Source organism: Typopeltis vanoorti, chromosome 14 (assembly GCF_054136105.1).
Source record: "Typopeltis vanoorti isolate ZY-2024b chromosome 14, IOZ_Tvanoo_1.0, whole genome shotgun sequence".
Lineage (NCBI taxonomy): Eukaryota > Metazoa > Arthropoda > Arachnida > Uropygi > Thelyphonidae > Typopeltis > Typopeltis vanoorti.
In genome coordinates this window covers 72,644,206-72,669,948 of record NC_143562.1, presented here as the reverse complement: position 1 = coordinate 72,669,948, position 25,743 = coordinate 72,644,206, and the positions used below count along the sequence as shown (strand labels likewise).

The 25,743-nt window shown below is 34.7% G+C and overlaps 1 protein-coding gene across 1 annotated transcript; it reads right to left on the bottom strand.

The window, feature by feature from the left end:
- Positions 1-981: 981 nt before the first annotated feature.
- Positions 982-16,755, bottom strand: LOC150099657 (small ribosomal subunit protein eS28). The gene is made up of 4 exons (XM_090403413.1): positions 16,652-16,755; positions 8,530-8,577; positions 6,775-6,905; positions 982-1,044 (listed from the first exon to the last, which is right to left on the bottom strand). The coding sequence occupies exons 1-3, from the start codon at positions 16,673-16,675 to the stop codon at positions 6,783-6,785; spliced, it is 195 nt and encodes a 64-aa protein (XP_090259539.1). The 5' UTR covers positions 16,676-16,755; the 3' UTR covers positions 982-1,044; positions 6,775-6,782.
- Between the last annotated feature and the right edge of the window lie 8,988 nt (positions 16,756-25,743).

The window sequence follows — 25,743 nt, the reverse complement described above, 5'->3', positions numbered from 1 at the left end:
GTGGAACAAGTAAAACATTTCAGCTACTTAGGCACGATTTTTACTGAAGATGGTAAATTAAATATAGAAATAGACAACAGAATCAGCAAAGCTGGCATGGTGGGAAGTCAATTGAATAAATTCATATGGAATAAGAGAGAAATTAGTCGGAACACTAAATTAGCTGTATATAAGACAGTGTTGAAACCAGTTTTAACTTATGGATCTGAGAGCTGGGTCAGAAGTAAAATACTTGACCAAAGACTAGAGACTGCAGATATGAGAGTCCTGAGAAAGATTATAGGTGTGAACAGATGGCATCAATGGCAATATCATATTAAAAATGAGGATATTAGGAAAGAACTTGACATTGTCAGCATCCAGGAATGCGTTAGCAGAGCTAATCTCAGGTGGTATGGTCACTTAAACAGAATGGGCGAGGAAAGATTACCAAAACAAGTGTTCTCTGCCAGGTTGGCAGCAAAACGACCCAGAGGAAGACCAAGATATAGGTGGATTGATACGGCACAAAGTGCCTTACACGATAGAAATATAAGATCTGATAATGTTGGAGTCTTGATAAGTAACAGACTGATTTGGAGGAAAATTGTAGATAGGAAGTTAGTAATGATGTAGTTTTTTCATGTAGTACTATCATATCCTGTACTCCCCTTGAGGGTACATGGCAGGAATTTGATGATGATGATGATGAATATTAAATGCAGGAACATCGAGATTTCAAAGCATAAACCAGTTGTCTGAATTGTCAGCACAAATTTTCTACAACTGAGGTGAATGTTGAACTGAGAGTTTGTTCTTTCAGCAAATGAAAATAAAGCAAAGATTATGCAGAAAAACACTATGCTTGATTTTACAAAAAATGGGTAATTAAATCAATGATTTAAATATTCTTTGAATTAGCGCAAGAATATTTTTACAAACTAACTGTAGAAATAACTTTCATGAACCAAGTAATGCTAAATTTCAAATAAGAAAAAAACCTATGCTTCAATGGAGTGTTTTATTTTTCTTTTATTTTACATTTTTTTTTCCATTTGCAGGAACCTAAGAGAAAAAGAAAATTAGCTCATTAATAACAATTTTAAAATGGGCTAAAATAACAAAATGAAATTTTAAACTATAAGATGTCATATTGAAAAAATGAGATACCATAAAAGAAATTATATAACTAATAATAGTAACTAAAATATGAAATGTACACAGACAACTAGAATAATAGGACACAAAAACACCTAAATTCCAGCTACCTGTAAAACTAATCTTCCTCCACATTCTATACAGCATGTAGAGTAAACATACAGGCTGTGGTAAGCTTAAAGGAGGTAAAAGAAGCACTTCAATGAAAGAAACAATGATTATCAACATAATCTATCCATAGTATAATACCAACTGCTTATTTTTATGCAGTGAAAAGTACAGCTTTCAAAAATCCAATATCATGAAACTAACAGATATTGCTCTTATTTTTCTTATATATGGCACATATATTTTTACAGAATGCATTTCATTTGTAACTTCCCTTTTACATTTAAATAGGTTCTTAGCAAGGGGATCTGTGAATGGAGATGAAATTTAAAAATTAAGTTGATTTTCCAAGCATTTGAATCAAAACATATCTATTCTTTACAACATGCAAAATACACATGAAAAAAAAAAAAAGCAGTAGTAATCATGCAGTCACTCAAAGTAAAGGTTCTTTATTTACAGGTTAAGGGTGTATCGTTTCTTACTGAAATATTTTCTTCAATGGAGTTGGAGTCTTATCTCCTAGATATTTGCATTACTTAAATCAGACTTAGACCAAAATCCCCACAAAGGATTGACAACAGACAGGCCATAGACCCCAAGGCCACAATAGGCATATAAAGAACACAAGTGTGATTATCAATCACATGAGAAAGTCTGATCTTAATAAAAAAAAAATAAAAAAATAAAAAAAACTTGAAAAACACTAACCAGACTTACAATTTCAATGGGAGACTTTAATGCTAAAGTACATGAAAGTGACAGAATTTTCCAAAAATAGGACTATATAATGCATATACCTTCTTCCAAAATAGGAAGAATCAGAAATGAACATGTAGAAGTGCAAATGGAGAGGTGTTTAATGAAGCATTATAATTTTAACAAACAGAAAATACTGTCCAAGACTGATAATAAATAGTTCCAATACAGGTAGTAAAAACAGATTAACAAGATCAAAACTTTCATCAACAAACGATGGAAAAGAAACTGATTAAAAGTATTTAATTTACCAAATTTGGAGAAAAGCAGTTCTTCCAAAAAGAGATATATAAGTTGGATAATATTGATATGACTCAAGATCCAGAGATTGAAGAAAATTATTAAGAAAGCCTAAGCTTTCTCAGAAAGAGAAATGAAAAGATCTAAACCAGATAAGTAGAATAGAATTCTAAGCTATGTAAAACAATAAGGAAAAGGATGACACAAGAAAATCGAAACTTCAGAACAAGAAAAATCAGAATTACAATAGAAAACAATCCAAATCTAAAAAGGAGTGATAACACAGTTGTGCATAGGACAAAATAAAATAACTCTTAAAGATGAAAATGGAGTGCTAATTAAAGACACAGAACAGAATCTTTCTATGCCAAAACTTTAAAAAAAAAAAAAAAGTAATGCTTCAGGGGTGCTTAAGGGTCAAAGCTGTATAACTGAGAGGAGACCTCCACATAGCCTTTAAAGGAATGCGGAGAACCGACCAGGGCTTCTGACATTATGTCCAATCCTCACCTTCTCGTGGTGCACCCTGTTGGGTATCTACTTTGATACTGAACGAATGAGGATGGGCTGGCAATTTGGGATTTAGCCGACCAAATTGTATTCTTATTGGTTAAACCAAAATAAAAAAATGATGGTACAACATGACAAAATTTCATGCCGGCTGGGGCGTCGCCCGGTTAAACAAGGCCCCCGTTGTTTTCGCCAGGGAACCAGGGTGAACAGCGAAAAGTCAGCTACTAGAACAAATCTGAAAACAAACCCCAACTAAACATCACCAGAGTTAAAGATCGGTACTATCAACGTAAGAAGCCTGAATGGCAAAGAAATGGAACTAGCTGAGGAATTAGATAAGTACCCGATCGACATAATAGGGGTGACTGAAACAAAAAAGACCAAAACTGGTGAGATCTTTCTGAGCAATAAATACAAAATGTTATATTCAGGCAATGACAATCAAGGAAAAGAAGGTGTAGCCATAATATTCAACACAAAATATGAGGCTAATCGTCTTGAATGGCAGTCAGTATCAAGTAGAGTAATGTGGGCAAATATGAGAATGGGGAACTGGACAATGAGACTTATTTGTGCCTATGGTCCCACAGAAGGTTCTACTAAGGTAGAAGTGGAGGAATTTTTTGAGGCTTTAGAGAAAGCAACTGACACAATGAAAATGAAAAGTTGGTCCTTGTTGGGGATCTAAATAGCAGAGTAGGAAATGATTGTGAGACATACAAAAATATTTTGGGAAAATTTGGAGAAAAGAGCAAAGCTAATAATAATGGCAAATATCTGTTGGATTTCTGCTCAGGACACGGACTGGTTATTACTAACACCATGTTCCAACATAAAAATGTGCACAAATTCACATGGAGAGAAGAGGCTAGGAATAAGAAAAGTCTCATTGACTATGTTATTGTTGATAGTGATGTTTTCTCCCTGGTGCAGGACACCAGAGTGTACAGAGGATTTGAAATTAGAAGTGATCACAATTTAGTCTGCAGCAGGATAAAATTGAATTTCATATTGAAAAGAATAACATGTAAGAAAGTTTTAAAGCGAATAAAAATTGAGCAGCTCTCAGATGTGAACTGTAGACTAAAACACAGAAAGATTATTGAAAAGAAAATGCAAGAGTTTGAGAACAGGAATCAAACTTTGGAGATTCAATGGCAAACCCTGAAGAAAACATTGATTGATTCTGCCAGAGAGGCATGTGGTGAGGTTGTGTGCAAGGATAAAAAAATCAGAACTCCCTGGTGGACACACGAAGTTAAAGAGTCAGTGAAGGGAAAGAAGAAAGCATATCAAAAGTTCCTGGCAAATAAGTCAGCTTTTACTCTTACAGAATACAGAGACAAATGTAAGAAAGCTAAACAGTGTGTAAAACTAGCTAAACAAAAGTCATGGGAGGACTCTGGCAAGAATATAGAAAATAAATATCAAGAAGGTGGCAAAATATTCTGGAGGTTGTTGAAGAAGCTTAGGAATGGAGGAAAGAATGCTGTAAAAGGAGTTAGAGATGATAAAGGTGCATGAAAACTATAGAATAAGATATCCTTGAAGTATGGAGTAATTACTTTGAAAAACTGCTAAATGAAACAAGCAGTGATGACAGCACAGGTGATAAAAAACACTGACCAGGCATGCAGTCAGGAATACATATTCATACTTGAAGAAGAAAAAGCCATCAAAGGCTTGAAATGTGGAAAGGCAGCAGGAGTAGATGATATTCGACTAGAAATGTTGACGTATGGTGGTATAAAAGTCTTACAGTGGCTGCACTGCATAGTTCAGAAAGCCTGGACAGAGGGACGAATTCCTGATGATTGGAGTAGAACTCTCATAGTACCCATATATAAAAAGGGAAATAAAACTGAATGTGAGAATTACAAAGGTTTTTCCCCCTACTGAGTGTTCCTGGTAAGATTTATGCAAGTATACTTGAGAAACGGTTGAGAAGAATTGTGGAAGAAAAGCTTGGTGAAGAACAAGCTGGATTTAGGCCAAATAGAGGCTGTCAGGATCAGATCTTCACTTTACGACAAATAGTCGAGAAAGCATGGGAATATAACAAAGATCTGTATTTAAGTTTCGTCGATTTGGAAAAGGCATATGACAAGGTGTCAAGAGAGAAGCTATTCAATACGCTGCAGTTATATGGTGTCAATGGGGCATTATATCAAGCAATACTTAGTCTTTATTTGAGTTGTAAGTCAGCAGTTAGAATTGAAGGAAGTACAGGAAGATGGTTTAATGTTAAATCTGGTGTGAGACAAGGATGTACATTATCCCCTCTGTTATTCATTATCTATATGGATCACATTATGAAGGAAAGTGGTATTAAACATGATATAAAAATTGGAGATGTTAATGTCAGCTATTTGTGGATGATGTTATACTTCTAAATAAATCCGCTACAAGTCTGCAAGATTCTCTGACTAAATTCAATTGCTGTTGTAATAGATATGGTATGAAGGTCAGCAATAAAAAGACAAAGACAATGAAAATAGGCAGAATCATTGAAAATGTCAACTGTGTTGTGAATGGAGAACCTGTGGAACAAGTAAAACATTTCAACTACTTAGGCACGATTTTTACTGAAGATGGTAAATTAAATACAGAAATAGACAACAGAATCAGCAAAGCTGGTATGGTGGGAAGTCAATTGAATAAATTCATATGGAATAAGAGAGAAATTAGTCGGAACACTAAATTAGTTGTATACAAGACAGTGTTCAAACCAGTTTTAACTTATGGATCTGAGAACTGGGTCAGAAGTAAAACACTTGACCAAAGACTAGAGACTGCAGATATGAGAGTCCTGAGAAAGATTAGAGGCGCGAACAGATGGCATCAACGGCAATATCATATTAAAAATGAGGATATTAGGAAAGAACTTGACATTGTCAGCATCCAGAAATGCGTTAGCAGAGCTAATCTCAGGTGGTATGGTCACTTAAATAGAATGGGAAAGATTAGCAAAACAAGAGTTCTCTGCCAGGTTGGCAGGAAAACGACCCAGAGGAAGACCAAGATATAGGTGGATTGATACGGTACAGAGTGCCTTAGACGATAGAAATATAAGATCTGATAACGTTGGAGTCTTGACAAGTAACAGACTGATTTGGAGGAAAATTGTAGATAGGAAGTTAGTAATGATGTAATTTTTTTCAAGTAGTACTGTCATATCCTGTACACCCCTTGAGGGTACATGGCAGGAATTTGATGATGATGAATTTCTTTTTGTATAAGGATTAGCAAAAAATCAATTACTGTATATTTCACATCGTTATCAATTGTTCACCTTCATTCGGACAGTAACTGCATCAGTAGTGAGATAAAAGGCAAAATATCCAAATTTTATAATAATTTTTATGCTATTTTGCCTATTTTTCTTTAGGACAACCCCTCCCCCTTTATGTCATTGACTTTTTACTCAATTTTTAGGGCGCCTTACTGATGTTTTAAAGATAGATACACGAAGAATGCAACGAAGGAATAATTTTCGACATACCTTTGTAGAATGTTCCTGGTTGTCTTCTTTCAGAGCAGCAGAATATAGTTATAAACATTGATATACTGCTGAAGTATGACTGAGAGGAAGGGGTGGAAATGTGGAGATAGAAAATGTGAATTTAAATACCGGATTTGAAGGGTGGGCCGTGAATTCTTTTGGGAAGAAGGTTTCAACTGAACGTTGTCTTCAGAGCTCATGGGAAAAGTGGAGGCTGTCATGTCGGCTCAGTGTTTTTGTCTTGGGTATCTGTGTTTTCTATTGGTCAGAGTTGTGACCTAATTTTTATGCTGTGGAGCTTCCAACTTTTGGGGATTATATAGGGGTGATGAATGTTTATTTGACATAAAAAAAGTGGCACACCTAAAGAAAAATAGGCAAAATAGCCATAAAAATTAATGAGTTTAGAGGAATAACATGGAAAATTTTCCAGAAATAATATCTATAATATCCAAATTATTTTTTATAATCGGTTATTTCCAAATTTCATGCAACTAGATTTTTGTGATACATACCTGATAAATCATCTTAATCTCCTGGCTTCTCTTTCAGACTCCAGCAATGTAAGAATATCACCTTCTCTTACTGGTCCTTTGACATTTCGTATTATTGTTCTGTTTGATTCATCAAGAAATTCAACCCTTACCTGTCAAAATATGCTTTACTTGTAAAATTCAACAATTAAAAAATGGAAATCTTAAAATAATTAACATTTTCAATTGATTGAAAAAAAAAAATCCGTTAATATATAAATATATAATTTTTATGCAGGAGTTCCCCTGAGAAATGAAAATTATTTTAAGGGTATCTCCAGGACAAAAATTGAGAAAGGCTACTCGATATAAAAATATCCCAGGAATGCTAACAGAAACAGTAGCCTACTATAAAGTTTAACCTGGTATTGGTAAGGTGGGATGTCACAGACCCCAAAGATTTTAAATCGACCAACTTTTTATCGTTTAAAGTCTCAACAGCTGCCTTGATCGAGTGGCCTCATTGCCAGAGCGATCTCACCATAACAGTACAAAAGCAAATCTGGCTAGTGCTGCCTTTCAATGCACAGAGGAAGGAATGGTATTATTGCAGTGGCTAGATGGAATTCTGACTTTTTGAGGCGTCCAAGTCATGATCGCACATTAAGAACCTCAAGGCATGACAATGTCAAGTTCTTTCCTAATGATATTTTTAACATGATACTGTCGAAAGTAACATTCTGAAATAGGAGTAGGTGGGGACATAGCAACTAGATTTAAGGTGGTATTTAAAATAGGTTAAGATGAGAAAGTAAATCATGTACTTACACAATACAGGCATGAACTATGACATGGCCATGCATCTAGCCAACTATGGTTCTCTATTTACAGCCATAATGGCAGTGATGGAGTCCGACCTCTCGCTAAAAGTAGGGCAGGGCCAGCCATGCCAGGTCGAACTTGCACTTTTCCTATATCTTATTATTTTGCTAAGTACATGATTTACTTTCTCATCTTAACCTATTTTAAATACCACCTTAAATCTAGTTGCTATGTCCCCACCTACTCCTATTTCAGAATGTTACTTTCGACAGTATCATGTTAAAAATATCATTAGGAAAGAACTTGACGTTGTTGGCATTCAGGACCATGTGAGCAAAGCTAATCTGTGGTATTTTCTCTTAAACAGAATGGGATGAGAAAGGTCAGCAAAATAAGATTTTTGTGAAGAACCAGAAGACCAAGGTCTATGTGGATTGATGTAGTACAAAGTGCTGTAAAAGAAATATAAGATCTGGTAATATTGGAGTTTTGCCATATAACAGATTTGGAAGAAAATTGCAGACTGGAAGTTAGTAATGATGTAATTCATGTTGTACAAACATAATCAGGACTTTGACTGGTTACATACTTCAATTGTAATTGGTTACCAGCACGCAAAGGCCAACAGAGCATCTCACTATGCACAACCAAGCAGAAATTAGTAATGGCTGCCACAGTCACTAGCAAAATGAGAATTGTGGCAAAGAACAGGGATTACTGTATAATATATATAGATTCAGCAAAATGAATAAAAGGCAATTGAAATTACAAACATCAGGTCTTTGGTAAGTATGAATTAATAATAATAAAATAAACATATCAATCTAATCACACAAAGCACAAATACCAATAGTATGTCATTACAATAACCAAAAGTAACAAGAATTCTAAAGTGCAAAAGCTATTTAAAAAACAGTGAAGTAGAAACTGATTACTATTATACAATTATTCACAGTGATGATAACTTGTACTTACTTGGGTACACTGTCCTTGGGAACCTGTCCTACCAAGTACTTTGATAACCTAAAATAAGAATTCATGCTTAATTTCCTTTAGCTCAATTCAAATATATATCTAGAAAATAAAATGATAAGCAAATCATGTATCAGGCCCTTTTCTTAATTTTAAAAGGTTGAAATTTCCCAAGAGGAATAAGCAGAAATTAGCTCTAACTTTTGGAAAGCAATAAGCAGTTAGTCTCCACCCTTGGTTATCACAAGCAAGTTACGAGATTTTGCAGACAGTAAGGTGACAAGAATAGTGAAAACTGCTGCCATTTTGAGTTCGTAATTCTAACCAGTATTGTGTGAAATCGTGTACAAGTTCAGCTGATGATCCTCAGTCTGCAGGGTTTAAAACCAAAGTTTCTTTCTGGGACAAAATCACTTACCAAATAACTTAGAAAAAGGACTAGAAAGTTCCTGTGGTCAGTTATTACAACTGAACTGATGAGTCCCTGGAAGTCTCTTCTGCCAATCTAGTATCATGGAGGTTACCAAGAGGCTCTTGTAGGCGTAAAAAATTTCAGCTGAAAATTTAATCTAGTTGAACAAAAAAATGTTGAAACAAAATCACCAGCAAATTAATAACAACCGGTGAATATCACTGAACCAGGGAGACCTTTGTATTGGTTATGGTCTGAGGAAATAAATGGTGTATTAATTATAAGTCCAACGCAATGAATTTTTCATGTTACTACCAAAAGGTATCTTTACACATGGTGCAGTTACAAATGTCTTATTGTACAGAGTACAGGTGTGATTAACAGAATTTTTATGTTGGTAGCAGATAGCAAATTATGAATGGCAGATATCTAGAGTGTAGATGGTGGATTGAGTAGTGTAGAAAACTTATGTGGTGTAAGTTTTCTTACTCATTCTGACATCCATCTTTTCTTAGGAATAAACTTAAACCATATTTGTGACATCCTCTTAGCCAGCACTAACACTGCACAAGGAGAAAATTTCACTACCACACATCTGGAAATTAAGGATGTCCAAAAAATGTCTGGAAACATATGTAGAAAAAGTTTAGGTATTATTGATTATTCACAATAGCATTTGAGGGTATGGACAGCACCAAGAGAGGAAAAATTAAATTTTCGGCATGAAACTCTTTATTTCTATATTTGGCTATGAAATAATGTTGAATTCAATATCCACTTAATTTGAATAATTTTGCATTGACAAAGTGAAGCCTTTTGGCTCTTTTTTCAGTAATTTTTGGTGCCTTTTGTAATGTGACACCTGTTTTTTTAGCAACTCATATCATAAAGTACAAGTTCTGCACCACTTCATCCTGCATATTGTTGGTCTAGCTCCCACTGACGAGACCTCAAAAGGTTGAAACTGGTCTGGGTAGTGACCTTCCCCCATAATGTATAACATCATACATCTCCTAAGATACACATTATGGGAAAATACTAAGGACAGTGATCGGAGCTTACTCAACCTTTACTACGAGTTGCCCTGTCACGAAAGGTTGGTGTACGCTTGTATCTGCCGAAACTTTTATAGTCTCTGCATTCGGCATGAAACTTGTAGTTTCTATATTTGGCTGAAATAATGTTGGATTCAATATCCACTTAATTTGAATTAATATTTTGCTGCTTTTCCACCTAGCATCTTCAGTGCACAAATTATAATTGTAACAAACACTAAACTATATCATTAAAAACAATTCAAATTGTAACTGAAACAAAACTAGTTTCAGTTACAATTATAAGCTGCAAAATAAAGTTAATCATTCTCTGGAAACACCAGAGAATGGCTATTTTATTAAAAAATTCAACTATTTTCAAATTATGCTCAATGCAAAGGTGTCAACTCCACACACCTTTGGAAAAGTGTTTCTCTGTAATCAACAGAAGATATCGGGATTAACTTTGTGCCTAATGATTGTAATTCTGTCTTGAAGATGCTTTACGTTGTCAACTTTGACAAAATGTTTTCCTTAGCATAGCTGCAGAAAAAAAAATCCAATTTATATTGTGATCTTAGGGCCATTAGGAAAAAGAAAACCAGGACGTCCTCTTAAACGATGACTTCTAAGGTCAGAACAGGTCATGCTAGGCCTAAATCCTTGATACGTATGATGATGATCTTAGGGCCCTTCAATCAATCAATTATGAAACATTGCTCAACTAGTTGTTTAACACACCCGGCCATGTACCCAGACTAACTATACTTAAAAAGTTAAGAGAATATTGAAAACTGTGAAACAACTTCAGCTATATCAAAGATCAGATGCTTTTTTTTAAATATCATTTCAACAAAAGTGTTACAGAACCTACAACACATTAGTGCCATGAAGATAGTTAACACAAAAAAAAAAAAAGGATAGCTCAGAGTAGTCCTTAGGGAAATATCTGATGACAAGCCATTCGATAACAGTGATGGAATTGGAATTACAGCCAAAGCAAAAGCAGACAAGGTCAAGAGACTGGTGTAATTATGTCTATGTTTGAAAGTTCTCGAAAGGTTTCTTAAATCCTGAATGGTTTTGGAATCATACTTTTCTGTCTAAAGGGCAAATTAATGCAGCAAACATTCTTGTGGCTGCACTATTCAGGCGTTGAAGATGAAGAATAAATGGAATAAGCAGGTTTGCAGGTACAATTACTGCCCATATTACTGACTTTGAGGAATGATAAATGCCTTCTCAGTAGAACAATGCCCATGGAAGTACTTAAAAAAGATAAAAAAAACACAAAAAAGATAATTGTGAAATTGCTGGTCAAAGTATGTCTTGGAGAGACCACTTAGCCAAAGTGACTGCAAAAAATAATCAGATTTTTGGGTGTACCAATCCAAGTCACAACAAACATTTCCCAACGTTGTATGGATTTAGTATACAATAAGCTAGTAGAGGAGGGATGATTGTGAAGCATCCTGAGTAGAAAAGGATATAAAGGCCAACCAACCTTAAAAACAATCTGATCCCTAAGAATCTAGGTATTATTGAAATTAAAGTGGGATCATTCTTGCAGTAAACACACACAGAGAGAGATCCTTTCCTGATGATGTAACTGCAACAGACAGAAGGTGATAGAAAATTGATCCCTCTTGCTAGAACTTTCAATAAACTTGGAATATTAAAAGGTGAACATAATTTCTCCCGGTTTTACAATTGTAAAAACCACATTGGTGGGCATTCAGTTGCTAAAGAGGGTCAATAATTAATAACCTTATCCAGACAGATGAGGACTGCATATCACTGCTGATCTTTTTTGATCATTTTCTTTCCATCTATTTACTGTGGATGCTTCTTGTGGTTTTTCACCAGAACAATGAGTTGAAAAGGGAATTAGAATAGATGGCTGAAATGGATCTTGAGTAGAATTTTTTTGTTAGGGGGTCAGGGGGAAGGAGAATTTTTCATCCCTAGGTTACTGAAGCCTGTCATTCTGGTAAAAAACCATAAAAAGCATCTACAGTAACTAAATGGAAAGAAAATGAGGCAGAGTGTCATCTGGGTGTGTGTGTGGGTGGGAGAGAAAGAAGCATAGATAGAAGTTGTCAAATAGCCTTTGTAATAGATCTGAAAATCATGAGATTCACAGAACAGAAGTTTTCTACAATTAAGTCAAGTTTTGATTGGTTTTGTGATAAAAGATTTAATAGTTAGTATAATATACAAGTAGATTATACACTGACTAGTTTGTGTATTTAGGTCCAGCAGCTTCAAGGTGGTAAAATTAAAAAAAAGCTTAAATATGAATCTCAGATAAACAGACATCTGAGATTCACTTTAATTAAATGATCAAAACAAATCAGCAGTGATGTGCAATGCATTTCAAATGTCTTAGAGGATTATTTCATGCGAATGTTAGAAAAATGGTACAGGTGTTGGGAGATCTGATTAATGACTTCCAGACATTTAAAATAAATCCCTGGTTTTAACTGAAGGAACCATGTGAATGAACTTGTGAGATGCCTAGGTATCTAAGCAAACTATTCCTTAAGTGAAGAAAGGAAGACAGAAATTTCCTTAACCAGAAGAAAGGGCATAAAGGACTTCTTGAATTGAAAATTGAAAAGTCTACAAGAAATAAAATTCTTATTCCCAGAGATGACAAAAGCAAAGTGATAGTTAAACACAGGAAGATTTGTATACTATTATGTGATTTCTCTGCTCACCAGCTACCCATCCATTTGATTGATATGTCTCCAATTGGGATAAAAACTTAAAAGAAAACCAGTCTTTCTGTACTCGTCTTGCAAGATCATATGGTGTTCCAAAGATCTCATCATCATCAAATTCCTGCCATGTACCCTCAAGGGGTGTACAGGATATGACAGTACTACATGAAAAAATTACATCATTACTAACTTCCTATCTACAATTTTCCTCCAAATCAGTCTGTTACTTGTCAAGACTCCAACATTATCAGATCTTATATTTCTATCGTCTAAGGCAGTGCTTCCCAAACTTCTGGATGTCAGGGCCCCCTTTGCAAAAATTAAAATATTTCATGGCCCCCCACGAAAAAAAAACGTAATAGAGAGATATATTATTATAATATTTATTGTATTTATATTCAATACAAAACATACACAGCGAATATTGCAAAAATCAAATGCATATATTACATTTTTTGCCTCTTACCGTTTGGTTCTGAAGACGATGCAGGCTGTCCTGGTAAAATATGAAATACTGACCTTTTTTTGAGTCTGTTTCTGCTTCTTCTGGTTGTTCGCGGGAATTTGTTTTTATGTTTTTTTATCAGCCACTTATCCATCTCAGGGTTAAACGTAGAATAGATCAAATAATATCACCACTTACCGATACTGGCACACCACAGACTGGTAACATGAAATTAGTGAATATTACCTGAATAAGGGAATCCTCAGACCAGGAACATTTTTCTCCTTTGTGACTTTTCTCCCTTTAAGGTAATTAAGCCTAACGCGAAACAGACAGCAAAGGCAGGTTATTAAAACGTGCATATGATTGGTGTGGTATTAACAAAAGATCGCGCAACCGAATATGGTTTTGTTTCAGTCTATACAGCATAGGTTCTGTATGAGGGGACATATGATTCATTAATTAGTGTGTTTTTATCCCAGTTGTCTCTAATTGCATTATTTGTTGAGAAATATATTACACAGACTCCTCATACCTTATTCACTGGCATAATAAAAGTACTTATTTTTATTGCCTCTGCAGTATAGTGGCTGTTAGGGAGGGTGTTGTTTACCACTGCAAGCGAGTTACTATCTCCCCACATGAACTTGTTTAAACTTTTTTTCATGTGTGAAGTATATGCGAAACTTTTATTGGTAACAGAAAACTAGCTCGGATGACAGTGATAATATAAAACGAGTTTTGATATGTATATAAAGTCAATATCAACAGTCCCTGATTACGAACCTGTGATGAAAGGGACAGGAAGATTTGGAGCTTCCCTGGAGAGCATTCGAAGTAAATACAATTAACCACTGCTTTGAAATGAAACATATGAATAAGCAATATTTACTAATATTCATTAAGCGGCGAAATACGCGGGAAGCAAAGTTTGTGAACCAACACCAATGTGTGAATTTTTGCATTAAAATATAAAAAATAACAAAGAAGAAATAATAAATAATAAAAGTTAAATACGTTTATTTTAAAATAAAAAAATCTACTTAGTCTTAAAACATTTTAAATTTGTTTTCATTATTTCACGGCCCCCAAGGGGGCCGCGGCCCACAGTTTGGGAAGTGCTGGTCTAAGGCACTTTGTACCGTATCAATCCACCTATATCTTGGTCTTCCTCTGGGTCGTTTTCCTGCCAACTTGGCAGAGAACACTTGTTTTGCTAATCTTTCCTCTCCCATTCTATTTAAGTGACCATACCACCTGAGATTAGCTCTGCTAACGCATTCCTGGATGCTGACAATGTCAAGTTCTTTCCTAATATCCTCATTTTTAATATGATATTGCCATTGATGCCATCTGTTCACACCTATAATCTTTCTCAGGACTCTCATATCTGCGGTCTCTAGTCTTTGGTCAAGTATTTTACTTCTGACCCAGCTCTCAGATCCATAAGTTAAAACTGGTTTCAACACTGTCTTATATACAGCTAATTTAGTGTTCCGACTAATTTCTCTCTTATTCCATATGAATTTATTCAATTGACTTCCCACCATGCCAGCTTTGCTGATTCTGTTGTCTATTTCTATATTTAATTTACCATCTTCAGTAAAAATCGTGCCTAAGTAGCTGAAATGTTTTACTTGTTCCACAGGTTCTCCATTCACAACACAGTTGACATTTTCAATGATTCTGCCTATTTTCATTGTCTTTGTCTTTTTATTGCTGACCTTCATACCATATCTATTACAACAGCAATTGAATTTAGTCAGAGAATCTTGCAGACTTATAGCAGATTTATTTAGAAGTATAACATCATCCGCATAAAGCAAAGAGCTGACATTAACATCTCCAATTTTGATATCAGGTTTAATACCACTTTCCTTCATAATGTGATCCATATAGATAATGAATAACAGAGGGGATAATGTACATCCTTGTCTCAAACCAGATTCAACATTAAACCATCTTCCTGTACTTCTTTTAATTCTAACTGCTGACTTACAACTTAAATAAAGACTAAGTATTGCTTGATATAATGCCCCATTGACACCATATAACTTAAGGTAATTGAATAGCTTCTCTCTTGGCACCTTGTCATATGCCTTTTCCAAATCGACAAAACTTACATACAGATCTTTGTTATATTCTCATGCTTTCTCGACTATTTGTCATAAAGTGAATATGTTATCCTGACAGCCTCTATTTGGCCTGAATCCAGCTTGTTCTTCACCAAGCTTTTCTTCCACAATTCTTCTCAACCGTTTCTCAAGTATACTTGCATAGATCTTGCCAGGAACACTCAGTAGGGAAATACCTCTGTAATTCTCACGTTCAGTTTTATTTCCCTTTTTATATATGGGTACTATGAGAGCTCTACTCCAATCATCGGGAATTCGTCCCTCTGTCCAGGCTTTCTGAACTATGCAGTGCAGCCACTGTAAGACTTTTATACCAGCATACTTCAGCATTTCTGGTCGAATATCATCTACTCCTGCTGCCTTTCCACATTTCAAGCCTTTGATGGCTTTTTCTACTTCAAGTATGGATATGTGTTCCTGACTGCATGCCTGGTCAGTGTTTTTTATCACTGTGCTATCATCACTGCTTGTTTCATTTAGCAGTTTTTCAAAGTAATTACTCCATACTTCAAGGATATCTTTTTCTACCGTTTTCATGTCACCTTTATCATCTCTAACTCCCTTTACAGCACTCTATCCTCCATTCCTAAGCTTCTTCAACAACCTCCAGAATATTTTGCCACCTTCTTGATATTTATTTTCTATATTCTTGCCAAAGTCCTCCCATGACTTTTGTTTAGCTAGTTTTACACACTGTTTAGCTTTCTTACATTTGTCTCTGTATTCTGTAAGAGTAAAAGCTGACTTATTTGCCAGGAACTTTTGATATGCTTTCTTCTTTTCCTTCACTGCCTCTTTAACTTCCTGTGTCCACCAGGGAGTTCTGATTTTTTTATCTTTGTACACAACCTCACCACATGCCTCTCTTGGAGAATCAATCAATGTTTTCTTCCAAATCCAACGATCTACAAACTAAAAATAATTGCAAGATGAATACAGAAAACTAAAGTCCTCTACTCATCCCGCAATACAAATCGTATATCATACAATATATCTCGCGAACTAAACTGCGACCTTGCTCACCTAATTACTTTCACAAAGTTAATATTGCAACATAAATTTTTAATAAAGCCATTAAATTATCTCTTCAAAACGTAACGTCTATGAACATTACTTCACAAATTTTCTTTCTCTTCTTCAAAATATAATTATGGCTGAAAATTATCAGCAAATATTGATACATATAAAATAACCAGCAAATATACAGTATGTAAAAACATTTGTCGAAGAATTTCGGTGTACTTATAATTTAATTATATCCAATTGGTGCTAAAATATATGCCTAAATGATTTTAAAAATACACCGAACGAGATAATTCCAAAAATTAAAAAAAATTAAAAAAAAAATATATATATATATACTTATATATACTTACTCTAGCTAACTTTGCTTTGTCCATAATTAACGTACAAACACACCACCAAAAAGAAAATGTCTACCAGAGCCCACGCGGCTAACGTTCACAAATAGATACTCTCGAACGACTACTACTGATGAATATGTAATGAATTTTGCAATGCACTTCTCTTGGTGAGTAAATATATAATTCCTAAAATTTCCGATTTGAAAAAAAAAAAAAAAATATATATATATATATATATATATATATATATATATATATATATATATATATATATATATATATATATATATATATATATATATATATATATATATATATATATGACAGATTGATCATTGACTCGGTTAACATACATAGTTTTATGAAAAAAATTGAATGACTAGAACCGAGATTTAATTAAAAAGGTTTTAATATAAACACACTACTAGTTTCGGCCTGTAACAGCCTTCTTCAGGTGACATTATAAAAGAAAAAACACTAAGCATTGAGGGTTAAAAGACTATGAACAACATAGACAGTCTTTATACATAATTAGCATTAAAACTAATTATGTTGTTCATAGTCTTTTAACCCTCAATGTTTAGTGTTTTTTCTTTTATAATGTCACCTGAAGAAGGCTGTTACAGGCCGAAACTAGTAGTGTGTTTATATTAAAACCTTTTTGATTAAATCTCGGTTCTAGTCATTCAATTTTTTCCCCCATAAAACTATGTATGTTAACCGAGTCAATGATCAATCTGTCATCTATGACCTTCATGACGAGGCTTCTATTATCAATATTAAAACAAACTTCAACAAGACACTAAAGAGAATTGGACTAAACATTAACAGGTTGGTCTTCTTAAAACGTTGCAAATTCCATGCTATCTTTCCTAAATTTATATGCTTTAAGGAAAACATAACAACTGAACGTGCGAAGAGAATCTATCAGAAAGCTAAATTGGACCTACTGTCTGAATGAATATCGGATACTAAACGCACTCTCGCTTTTCTTTTCAATAAAAAAAGAACCATAGCTGAAATACTGGAAGAATCTCTAGATAATGAAAGTTGGCATACCTTTAATACATACTGTGAATCTCAAGCAGCCAGAATACAATATAATAACAAAGTAAATCTTATAAGAAAATTTGAAACGTTAAAGAGATTACAAAATAATAGGAACTCAAAACCACACATCAATATTGACAAAGTCGTTATCAACAAATCCTCCTATATACTTTCAGATGTAGATCAAAGCATCCTTAGTAAAGGTCTAAACTTCATTCCTTCCCCAAAATTAATACCAAAGGAGACACTACTTACAAAAATAGAAAAAGCTGCTTCTTCTTTCCCTCCACAAGATGCAAACCTTCTACGTATTGAATCAATCTTTATTATCAATAACGCAAAACCACCTGCAGACAACATTACTTCGACTGAACGCAAAGCTATTAAAAGTTTAAAAAACAACAGAGATATAATCATCCTCCCTGCAGATAAAGGAAATGCAACAGTCATCCTGAACTCCGAAGATTACAAGAATAAAATGATCGAATTACTACATAATGATACCTACTCAATACTTGAGAGAGATCCAACTCGTGAACTTCAAAATCGTACAAACAACTTATTAAAAACAACAACTGAATTATCCTGAAACGTCCGTTTATCTCTATGCTCTCTCCATCCGTTAATTCCTCGCATATATGGTGTTCCTAAAATCCATAAAGAGAACACCCCATTACGCCCAATTGTAGAAGGTATCGATTCTCCTACATACAATCTTTCAAAATACCTTGCCAAATACCTCAAAAGTTTTTCAGGGAAATCACCTTCCTTTATCAAGAACACTACAGAATTTGTTACATACATCAAGGATATTACAGTTGATGAAAATGACATCATGGCTAGCTTGGACATAACTTCTTTGTTCACTAATGTCCCAACAGATGAAGTCCTAACATTACTCAAGGACAAGTTATCCAAAAAAATGTTAGCCTTGCTTACACATTGCATCTGCTCCGGTTACTTCAAATTTCAAGATAATATATACAAACAAAATCATGGACTGGCTATGGGTAATCCTTTATCTCCTGTTCTTGCAAATATTTACTTAGAAGATTTTGAAACCAAGGCTATCTCTTCCTTTATTTTAACACCTAAAGTTTGGAAACGTTATGTGGATGATGTCTTCATTGTTTGGAGCCATGGACATGAATCCCTTATGGTTTTCCTCGAACATCTCAATAGCCGACATCAAAGTATTAACTAGAAACTAGAAACGGATAATTCCTTGCCTTTTCTTGATGTCAAACTGACTCGCTCTTCTGCTGGTAAACTAAAAATATCGATATATAGAAAACCCACACATACCAACAGATATCTGCACAGTCAATCCCATCATTTCCCTCCTCAGAAGCTTGGAATAATTTCCACCTTGGGACATAGAGCCCGTTCTCTTCTTGATGATCCAAATGAACTGCTTACAGAAATAAACCATCTGAAAACTTCTTTCGAAGTTAATGGATATTCCAAGAAAATCATTAACAAATTCCTTCTTAATCCTCCCAGACATCACTCAGAAGAAACAAATAGATTCAAAAGCAATATATCTATTCCTTACATAAGTACTGTTTCATATAAATTAGCAAAAGTTCTAAAAAATACAATATCAGAACCTTGTTCACTCCACTTCCAAAGATTCGTTCCTTAATTAGCCACCCAAAACCTTGTCATCATCAACTCAAATACCCTGGCGTATATAAAATATTATGTGACTGCGATATTCCTTATTTCGGGCAGACAGACAAATCCGTCGAAATGCGTATGGAAGAACACATGAGAGACATTACTTACAAGAGACAGCGAGCAAGTGCATTATCAAGTCATATCCTCTTCTCGGCTAATCCTAATGTTGATAACCAAGGTCACAAAGTCTGCTGGGAAAAATCTACAAACATCTTCCGTTGCAGTGACGAAATAGAGAGAAAAATTGTGGAATCGGGAGAAATCATCTTCAATCCTGTTCATCTAAATAACAACTTAAGCTACAACCTCCCGGATAGTCATTCAGCTGTAATCATGTACTGGCGTTCACGTGATGAAGCAAGCACGCACTCTCCCAACAATGCAACAAATGAAAGAACAGCTTCAAATACAACTACAACGTTTTAATGCTAATTATGTATAAAGACTGTCTATGTTGTTCATAGTCTTTTAACCCTCAATGTTTAGTGTTTTTTTCTTTTATAATGTCACCTGAAGAAGGCTGTTACAGGCCGAAACTAGTAGTGTGTTTATATTAAAACCTTTCTAATTAAATCTCGGTTCTAGTCATTCAATTTTTTTCATAAAACTATGTATGTTAACCGAGTCAATGATCAATCTGTCATATATATATATATATATATATATATATATATATATATATATATATATATATAATAAAAAAAGGTTTAATGACTATTACCGAGAGAAAAGATGACAAGATATATTTAACAAGATACTACTAGTTTACTAGTTTCGTTACATGAACATCCTCAGGTATCATAATCAAAGAAGTATATAAAAAATTACAGAGACTTAAAATTGTACTAACAGAACAAGTATAAAAAACAGTAGCGTGTTTGAAAAAAATGCAAGTATGAGTTCCAAACAAACGAATGCTACGCGCTGTCGCGAGTGCGCCAGTATTGAACAGAAGCAACGTGTGCGTCAGAGAGATTGTAACTCAGGCCTGTTGTTGATATGAGAGGAATCTAGAGAAATTTCCCTAGATTCATCAATCTTTCTTTCGAGTTCATCGTAGCACACATGGATGTTAGCAGTTTGAGTCCAGTTTACAATGTGCTGGCGGTCTTCGTCTGAGTTAGCTGAAAAGAGAACGTGGCTAGAGAGAGCGCTAGCTCTAGTCCTGTTATAGTCTCTCTAGCCACGTTCTCTTTTCAGCTAACTCAGACGAAGGCCGCCAGCACATTGTAAACTGGACTCAAACTGCTAACATCCATGTGTGCTACGATGAACTCGAAAGAAAGATTGTTGAATCTAGGGAAATTTCTCTAGATTCCTCTCATATCAACAACAGGCCTGAGTTACAATCTCTCTGACGCACACGTTGCTTCTGTTCAATACTGGCGCACTCGCCACAGCGCGTAGCATTCGTTTGTTTGGAACTCATACTTGCATTTTTTTCAAACACGCTTCTGTTTTTTATACTTGTTCTGTTAGTACAATTTTAAGTCTCTGTAATTTTTTATATACTTCTTTGATTATGATACCTGAGGATGTTCATGTAACGAAACTAGTAAACTAGTAGTATCTTGTTAAATATATCTTGTCATCTTTTCTCTCGGTAATAGCCATTAAACCTTTTTTTATAATATTCCAACCGAGTAAAAATGAATTTTGAAAAAAAAAAAAAAAAAATATATATATATATATATATATATATATATACTGTATATATATATATATATATATATATATATATATATATATATATATATATTTTAAACCAGTACTTTTCACATAAATACCAGTGAATTTTGCTGGACTCACTTATAATGTGGTCTACCGCTTCTTCCTTTTCATTGCACAATCTACATTTACTGTCTTCTTGAATTTTTTGTATTTTTTCCTTCATAACATTGGTTTTAATTGCCTGTTCTTGTGCTGCAAAAATTACCGATTCTGTTTCTTTCTTTAGAGCTCCATTTCTCAACCATTGCCAGGTCAAGTTGCTGTCAGCACATTCCTCTATGCTGTGAAGGTATTTTCTATGCAATGCTTTTTTTTTTCATCTTTCAGTTCTCACTTTTACTTAGTTGATCCTGTACCAAGAGCCTGTGTAGCTCAGTGGATGTGGCGTTTGCCAACAACGGCGCTTGGCCGCACGAAGGAAGACTTGGTTTCGAGTCTAGTTGGCGACTAGAGGAAATTTTTCTAAGCCTTTTTTCGACCGGTTCCCGAGTTAGTCGATCTCTGGCAAGGGCAAGCAGGCTTTTCCTCCCCGAAACTCTGGTTTTTCGTCCTGTAAACTCAAGAAAATCGACCGTAGAACCCACATTATTTCAGACATTAAATATATTGTGTTAGGGTTAGGGACCACGAGATGGCGGCACATTTGAGCCGTCTCTCTTCACTGAGTACCGCTTAATTAGTGATAGCCTTGGGCCATCTATCTCTAATTGGTACCAGTGGAGATTGAACTGCCCACTCAGTCTCCAAAAGTTAGAAAGGGCTAAATGGCCTCACCTACTCCCCGTATACGGGAATAAAAAGGCGTTAGCTGATTTTTTTTTTGTATTAAACTTTTGTCTCCATAGGTTTAAATAAACCTTCTTTCCTTACCTCAATTAGAAAATTTTCCGTTGTCTGCTGCAGATAATCATCTAGCTTTTGTTTTTCTTCTACAATAACGTGCTTTACTTGTAATAATCCTCTGCCTTTGTTTTTCGTAATAGATAGAGCCTATCAATGCCACTGTGAGGATTGAGGGAATGGTGCATCCTCATTAATTTTCGAGTTTTCAGTCTAAATCCTCCGCTTCTAGCTGGGTCCATTCAACAATGGCTGCTGATATCTTAGAACAGGTATGGCCCACGTGTTAATTGATTTTATCAAATTTCCAGCATTAAGCATTGATTTTAGGAGTTTCATTACTGACGTTATATATTCTGCTCTGGTTTTTTCTTTGATCTTATTGTGCAGAATTTCTGATACTTCTAAAATTTCCAAATATTTATAGCTCTCTTCGAATTTTATTGCCTTGATTTTTTCACCATTGGGCAGCTCGATTTCGTTCAGATTTTCCAACTTTCCTCTTGTTATTCCAGCAATTGCGCATTTGTCTAAGCCAAAATCCATTGATATATCTTGATTGAATATGTGCGCGAATGAAGCAATGATCCGAGTTCATTCTCTGAATTTGAGTATAACTTCAGATCGTCCATGTGTATAAAAGTCGAGATATCTCGGCATTTTTTTGCGCAGTTTAATAACTATGAGCAGTTTTATTTAAAATTTTAGTTAAGAGGATCAATGACAAAATAAATAATAGAGGAGATAATGAGTCACCTTGATCGATACCTCTTTTTTTATGTTTGTCTCTCGAATTTCTTCTGTATTCAGAACCAACATTGTTTTCCAATTTTTCATGCTGGATTGCAATTTTAAAATCCAACTATGAGGTACCGAATCAAACCATTTTTATAATCTATCTAAGCCATATAAATGTTGGTTTTTCTACGTTTGCAATTTTTCAGAATCATTTTATAAATCAGGAATTGTTCTTTTGTGCCTCTTAAATTTTTCCTGCTGCCTTTTTGTTCAATTGGAAAAAGAGAAATTGCTTCAAGATAGCTGTATATTTCGTCAGCTAGTATGCCTGTGAGTAGCTTAAAAGTTGTTGGCAGGCAGGTTATTGGTCGGAGATTTTCTGGCTTGGGGCCTTTTTCTTTATCCTTTATGATCAAAAACGTTATCCCTGCTGTGAGCACTCTTCTTTTCTTTGTCCTTCTAAAACATCGTTAATTTCGTTAGCAAGTGTTTTGTGTTCCTGTCAGGTATTTCAACCAGTAGCCATGTAATTCATCCTTCACGGGTGTTGACCAATTTTTTATCCTTTTAGCTGGCTGAACTGAAATGGTTCAAATGTTGAATAAACAACTGAAATGTTGTACAAACATCAGAAATGGTTCGTTCTTGAGATTCAGTCGTAATTTGTTCAATCCACTTTGCCTTATTATTGTGCCTCTTAGGGTTGTCCCATAAGTTTTGCCAAAATTTAAGTGTTATTTCTTTGTCAGTAGAATTTATATTTATATTTTCTTTGAGATTATCATTCCTGCAGCAATCATTTTTCTTGTAAAATTGGTGCGGATTCATGAAAAACATCGAATTTTGCTTGTATGTTCCATGTCTGCACTGTATCATCTTATTTTAGCTGCAAATGCAACTATTTTTTGCTTTAGTTCCTCTAATACTTCACCAATAGGTCGTGTTCCAATATTATACCTCTTTAATCGGTTATTTCGGATTTTCTTATTTATTATTATTATTATTATTATTATTATTATTATTATTATTATTATTATTATTATTATTATTATTCATATAAATATGAGTCCTATAATTTCAACTCTTTAAATATACTAATAGAAAACGGTCTAGAGACTATAATAGCCAGCTTAGTAGATCTTGTGCAAGAACTCTTTCACAAACAGAACGAACAAATAACAAAAAATGCAGCGAATATGAAGATTTGGTGAAATATATTAGCAGTGATAGAAGTGCTGCAAACAGTAAAAGATATTAAAATCAGCATTAACGCACTGAATGACAGACAACACAATTTGACGAAAGAGACACCTGAACTCCGTCAAGAACTTCATTCTCTAAAACCACAATACGAACGTTTAAATCAGCAACAACATAAAGAAGATCTCGTCATAAACTCTCTTCCTGAAACTGCACCTACAGAAAACCTCAGAGACGTAGTTTTAAGATTAGCAACGCAATTGACATCCTCCTACAAATTAACGACATTTACACAGTAAATTGGATTCCTAGGAAGAGCAAAAAACAAGGCTTGCCACGACCTGCATTAGTCATAGTTCATCTTACAAGCAAGTCCACAAGAGACAATCTCATAACAGCCAGCAAACAGAAAAAACAGTTGCCAAGTACTTGAGCGCAGTACAAGACAATACACCAATCTTCCTATTCCAATATTTAACACCATTCAACCAGAATCTGTTCTACCAAGCAAGAAAAGTAAAACACAGAAAGAAATTATCAATTTTTGTGGATCAGAGATGCTAAGATATTCTTGAGGAAGTCACAAACTTCAGTTGCAGATTAAAAAAAATAACCAGTAAAAACATGGAGGAAATTACTGTAAACAACACGGAAAATTAGTGTATACATATTTCAACGTTGAAGTCTGCGCATTCAAAATTGTTCCCTCGTTGGCTTCACTGTTGGGCGTATGCATGTGTATAGCATCTCGTGAACACCAATATTTGACCACAGCACAATGACAGTCTGAAAGGTTGTAACTTAGGTTGTTGTTGAGATGTAGGGGGTTGAGAATGATTTCCTTTGATTCAATTATCTTCCTTTCTACTTCATCATGGCAAAAGAAAATGTTATTAGACTTGTCCCACAGGACTGTATGGCTAGTAAGTAAGATAATAGATTCAAAGGAAATCATTCTGAACCCTATACATCTCGACAACAACCTGAGTTACAACTTTTCAGACTGTCATTGTGCTATGGTCAAATACTGGTGTTCACTAGATGCTGTGCTCATGCATACGGCCAACAATCAAGCCAATGAGGGAACAATTTTGAATGTGCAGACTTTATATATAACACATATATATTAAAGATACCAAGCAATTTTATAACCTTGGTTATTAGGCCAGCCTGGTTGGTCGAATGGATATGGTTAGCATCCTCTCTCCAGCCAAAAGGCTGTGGGTTTGAATCCCGCGTCAAATTTAATGTTTTTGATTGTCATCTCCCAATATTGACTGTGTCACCGTGGGAGTAATAGACCCAAAAATTCCTGCAATGGGAAAGGCCTTCACCCTGCAGTAGGTAGAAAAATAGGCATATATATATATATATATATATATATATATATGAGGGTGGTCTGAAAAGTTTTCAGCCTAACAATGAAAAAACGAAATTATAATTTCAAAATGATAATTATTTTTCAACATAATCTTCCTTCAGACTAATACATTCATTTTAGCGATGCTTCAGTGCCATTATCCCGTCAGTGTAGTGGTTCTCTGTAAGATCTACAAAAATATCTCTCTACAGATGCAATCACATCTTGATTCGAAGAAAAACGCTGACCAGCGAGGAAGAGGTTTAGTTTTGGGAAGAGATAGAAGTCAGAGGAAGCCAAATCTGGGGAATAAAGCCGATGTTCCAACAATTTATACTGCAGATCCCTTAATTTTCCCATTGCCAAAACACCTTTGTGAGCAGGTGCATTGTCCTGATGAAAGATGATTTTTTTTCCTGCAAACCGGGTCTTTTCTCACGAATTGTTTCGTCTAGTCTGGTTAAAAGATCAGAATAATATTCTGTGGTTATTGTTTTATTCTTTT